At 27.4% G+C, this 5,803-nt stretch overlaps 1 protein-coding gene across 1 annotated transcript; it reads right to left on the bottom strand.

Moving 5' to 3' along the window:
• LOC124945320 (MACPF domain-containing protein At1g14780) lies at positions 1–4,951 on the bottom strand. The gene is made up of 7 exons (XM_047485730.1): positions 4,610–4,951; positions 4,251–4,492; positions 2,394–2,664; positions 2,110–2,293; positions 1,845–2,017; positions 1,675–1,739; positions 1–718 (listed from the first exon to the last, which is right to left on the bottom strand). The coding sequence occupies exons 1-7, from the start codon at positions 4,853–4,855 to the stop codon at positions 58–60; spliced, it is 1,842 nt and encodes a 613-aa protein (XP_047341686.1). The 5' UTR covers positions 4,856–4,951; the 3' UTR covers positions 1–57.
• Positions 4,952–5,803: the final 852 nt, after the last annotated feature.

The raw sequence follows: 5,803 nt of genomic DNA, 5'->3' as shown, positions 1-5,803 counted from the left end.
AAAAAAATATTTTTTTTTTCTTGATGACTCCATATTTACAGTCTCACCATTGCACTTTTAAGAAGAAACATTAAGCAATGAAAACTTAACCTGTAAACAAATCTTCCCTTTATTATCCAAATCCAACTTAGCACCAGTTACCAACCAATAACCCGGTCCATTTTCCGGTCCTCTACAAAGCTCCGACAAATCAACAAACTTAACCAATTTCATTGTCTCAATAGGAACCGGCGGTCCATCTGGATATACACTTGAATCCATAACCACTGTTTTCTTTTCTTTCCCAGACCCAGTCGCCGTCGACGAGATTCCCGACATAGGCTTACTTAAAACTGCCGACAAAAACCCAGATTTCTGTGAACTTTCCGATGAGTTATAATGATGTTGTAACCAATTTGATTGTACGATGATGAAGTTGGTGACTTTGGAGTATTGGAGTTTGAGATGTAAGATTGATTTGGAGTTGTTTTGTTTTTTGATGTGGAGTTGGGCTCCGGTTACTATGAAGGCGGTTGGATATGGGTCGGAAGGGGAGTTTGGGTCGTCGAATTCTATTGGAGAAGTGCATATGTGGGAGAATCTTTTCCATTGGATTGGTTCGAAGAATCGGTCGTCGGAAATTTCATCGGAACTTTTCCAAATTCCGGCGGATGAATCGTTGATCTTGTTTTGAAGAAGTACAGGTGTGTTTGATAGATGCTGGAGATGGAGAGCTAACCTGATTTCAAATAAATTGTTTATTATAAAATGAGGTAATAAATAAACCCAATTTAATTGTTTACAAAGTTTCAATAATTGATATGCTATTATTATTATTATTATTATTATTATTATTATTATTATTATTATTATTTATTTAAGACTTATTTCATTATAATCATAATCAAACATCTAAACTAGTCATAGTGATTTAAATTATTTAAATAATTTGATTATTAAAAAAAATAACAAGAGTCATAATTTTGAGAGTGGAATTTTCTTTTTGATAAAAATATTTAAAAATTATTAATATATAATGATAAAATAAAAATAGAATAATTTAAAATAAAAGATATTTTAATATTTTAATTAATAAATTGAGTGATTTAATAAATAAAAGAATAATGATACGATAAATTTTGGTTTTGGTTATTTAGATTGCCTCGTGCCTTAATTTGGTTGTAGTTAAATAACTCAATTTAAACAAATATTATTTCATTTTTCTTTCATCTATTATATTACTTAATTCATTAATCAAAATACTAAAATACCTTCTATTTAAAAATAAATAAATTTATTTTATTATTATATATTAATATCCTTTAAATAACTTTTATAAAAAAAATCTATATTTTTAAAATCACTACAAATTATTTATTTTTAAATAATTCAAAGTTATTTGAATAACTTGAATTTGAACATGTCCATAAAATATCTACTATATATTTAAAATAAATATATTTTATCATAATATATATATATATATATATATATATATATATATATATATTCACCTGTTTAATGTTAAAAATTACACTCATAAACAATTTGTGTTTTAAATAAACTCAAATTTATTTAAATAAATTCAGCTCTTATTTTTTAAATAAATATTTTATATAAAAACTAAAACATATATTTTTATTTTAGATATTTTAAAATTTGACACATTAATATAAGAAGATTAATAATACCTACCTATTGCATTTCCTCCCTTCCAGATACAATCGCATCCCCACCACTGGTCTCATTCCAACTGTTACCTAAAATATCAAGCAAATTTGAAATTATTTTTTTTTGTTAAATTTAATTAAAATAATTAATAAATTTAAATTTAATCAGTATCAATTAAAGAAATAATAATTTACCTGAGTAGAGTTGACATAAAGCTTAGGACTAAACAAATTGAATTGTAAAGAAGGGGTAGAAGAAGGTGCTTGATTAGTGGATGGGCCCAATGGATGATCATTGTGAATTGGGGCCCACATCTTATGTCCTTGAAAATCTAAAAAGTATTCTAATTCTGATATAGGAGGTTTGTCTGCATTACACAATTAGTAAATTATTTTAGTTCAATGAAAATTATCATAATCTTTATATAAAAAAAAATAAAAGAACAAAATCTATACTTACATCGCATGTAGAGATTGATGGCATGGGACAAGAACCCCTTGCCAGGTATTCCCTCGAGAAGAGATGTGATCGGAATAAAACTAAGATGAATAGCGTCGGGTGAAGTCGGAACCGTCAATAACCACTCGCAATGGCTGCTAACCGAAGGATCCCCGCCCCTTTTAGAACAAATAACTGTAATTCCCTGTAATGAGAATTCAATTCGTAACATTTTAATATTTTAAGGATAATTCTTTACGTTTAAACTATTATATAGAGACTAAAAAAAATATGAAATAAAGTACATTCTTAGTGGTGGTGGTTGTAGTGGTGAAGGGAAGAGAAGGGTGCGGATCGAATAGAGAAGTGAAAGCTTGAGGCGGTTTCTCTTTAGCGGTCTTGTTAGCCGGTGAGAAATTGCATGTCCCGGAGAATAATTGGTCCCCGAGATCTTGTAAATGGCTCTTCAATTCCCCGGCTTTCAAGCTCGACGATTTGTCCTGCCTTACTAATACAACATCGTGTCCACCTATCGCCAACCCCACTACTATATGTGTTCCATATGTCTCTATGAATCTGTCAATCTAACAAATTTTAGTTCATTTAAATTGATAATAATTTTCGAATTTACAATGTTGTAGTAACAAATAGTTTTTAATATAAAGAATATAAATTATTTTTGTTTCTATTCAATTTAGACAAAAGTTAAATGAAAATGGATCTCACATTTGTTCTATTTGACTCGCATATATATACAAATTCAAGTGGGCAATTTAAAATGAAATAAAATTTCTTTTTCTAATATAAAATATAATAATAATTAAATAATGATTTGATCATCTAGAAGAAGCAATGACTTTGAATAACGTGGTTGATCAAGTTTGTGGAAATGAGAAGTTTGAATGTAATTACGTATATAATTGAGATCATACTAATTAATTAATATTCCAATAATGTATAGAATTCAAACTTAATGAAGATATTGACAGCACTCCTAGATAATTAAATTATCTAAATTTGTTAATAATACAGATACAGCCAGCCATATTATAATTAAAGAACAATATTAGGATAAATATCAATATATCACATTATAATTATATTTATATTTTAGGAAACAAATCGTTTACTTTAATTTATCATTCTTTTTCCTAATTATCCTGATAGTAGGAGTAAAATAAGTATTTTAATAATATTAAATAAGAACCAAACAGTAATTTTATATTATTTTATATGCCACATAATATTTACTGTTGCAAATTATCGTAATTATTAATAAATTCTGTTAACCAACTCAATTAAAATAAGTTAATAATTATTAATATAGACATTAAAAGTACTACGCGGTAGTTAGGATCAGATATTTTGTCGGGTTTGGTCAAACATTTGACTTTTTATTTATTTATCACATTTAGAACTTGTTTGATGTTAGTATTTTGTTTTCAAAAAATAAGCATTTTTTTGTTTTATTTTTTTTACCATTCAATTATTTAATTTATTAATTAAAATATTTTTTTTTTATTTTTATAATACTTATAAAACCTCATTCTTGAAGAAAAAAAAAACCAACAAATTCAGTTTAGTTTAGTGAGTGTAATGATATTATAATAATTAAACTTGTTAATAAACTCAAATAACTAATTTTTTTCATTAAACAAGGTCAAAGTCGTGTATATCTATTTCATTGTATAATTCAATTAATTATCTAAAATAATAAAATACTTTTTATTTTAAATTATTATTATTTTATCATTCTATATTAATTCACCCAACATTAAACAATGTATTAGAATTTCTATTATTTTATCATTCTGGTCATACATACATTTATTTCTAATATAATAATATTTCTGAGCATATATCTCTGATAAAAAAGACTTTAATTGTATTTAGAATCATAAAATAAAATAATTATTCATTAATAAAAATTAAAATAACTTTGAAAAATAACCTTAACTCATACTTATATTTACTAAATGATTTATTTTGTTTAAAACTTTCAAAGGCTCTAAATTCTAAGGTAATAACTTATATTATAATATAATTATTTAATAAAAGAAACTATGGGGGTGAAGTAATTGACACATAAAAAAAAGCCTTTTAACTTAGAAAAACAACTAATTAGGGTTTGTTTGGATTCAAAATAATAAAATTTTATTTACCTGGCAAGAGCTGAAGGATCCCATGAAGAAGGAACAGCATTTCGAATCTCATCAGATAAAACAAGTGGGTAACGATCAATTCTAAGGCTAAATAAACCAATGTAATAACCATCCAAACCCAACCATTTTGTATTCGAAGCATCTTCTGCCCATGACCCGCTTTGAAACCCGAACATCGCATTGAACATACCAGATGGTATTTTACCCGTTACCGAACACTCTTTATTAAAAAACTCTGACATCTACATTAAATAATTGTCACAAACATACTCATTAAGGAAATAAACTATACCAATTAATGGTTATATGTAATGAATATATGTCCAAAGTCAATGAAATTTAGAGATTTGATTTGTAACCTGTTTGAAGTCGAGGATATCGGATTGGAACCGAATCCGGTCGGCCTTATCGGATTTGATGTCGACGGAGACATTATTAACAGTACCGAATCCAGGAAGAAGAAGGTCTCTGGTTTTGGTTTCATTTATGTTGACCAATCTATTACTTCCTTTACAATATTTGAGTCGAAAATCTGATGTTATGTCGAATCCTTTTCCCAAACTGCTTAAAGCTTTTTCTACGATTCCACTTTCACCCGTGTTCATCTTTCTATCTGCATCAAGACAATTTTAAGAGAGAAGATGAAATGGAAATGAGTTGGAAGAATGTAGAGTTATGCTTATAAATGGAATTGAGATAATATTATAGAGAGAGAAGACAAAGGGTGGAATTATCAAGATTCATCCTTTTTGACTATGTTTATATATAGTTTGATTCTACTTCAAAAACACGGCATTTGCCCATCAATAGACAAAAGATAGTTGGACCCAAATTTGGTGTTACTAATAAACTTAATCAAACAGGCTTGTCAAAATATCTAAGCCCATGTATTTACTCTATTTTAACCATTAAACTAATATAGGATAATAATGATTAATATACAGTTGAATATATTAGTTTTTTCAAATAACTGAAATAATTTGATTTATAAATTCGAAATATATATATATTTTTTATGTTTTTATTAATAACTTGTATAATTTATCTTAAAAATACCTTTAAACTAGTTAATACAATGTTATTATTATTTTTACAAAATACATAAAAATTAATCCCCAAGTTCTAGAATCAGCATATTATTCATAATAATGTCTTCTCTTATTTGAATAAGACAAAAATATCAACTGGGTATCAACTGGCTACAGTCCAACAAATAAAAAATGGAGAATGTAATAACCTTAGGAAGGAAATTCCAGAAGATACAAGAATCCTCAATACTTTGTCTTTCTGTCATTTTAATAATTGTAAGGATTCTTGAGTTTGGAGTGTTGAAAATAAATGCAAGTTTAACTCGGGATTAGCATGAAATATTATTCGCGATAGAGGTGAGGTGGTCCCCGGTCCCATTTAGTGCGGTCCACGAAAGTTATTCCTAGACAACAATTCATTTTGTGGTTGGCGTTCCGTGAAAGATTTAACACGCGCGATCGAATTAAGAAGTATATGAATACCTTGGATCCCAACTGCCTTTTTTGTATGAGAAATGAGGAGAC

Source organism: Impatiens glandulifera, chromosome 7 (assembly GCF_907164915.1).
Source record: "Impatiens glandulifera chromosome 7, dImpGla2.1, whole genome shotgun sequence".
Classification (NCBI taxonomy): domain Eukaryota; kingdom Viridiplantae; phylum Streptophyta; class Magnoliopsida; order Ericales; family Balsaminaceae; genus Impatiens; species Impatiens glandulifera.
This window is presented reverse-complemented; position numbering and strand designations above follow the sequence as displayed.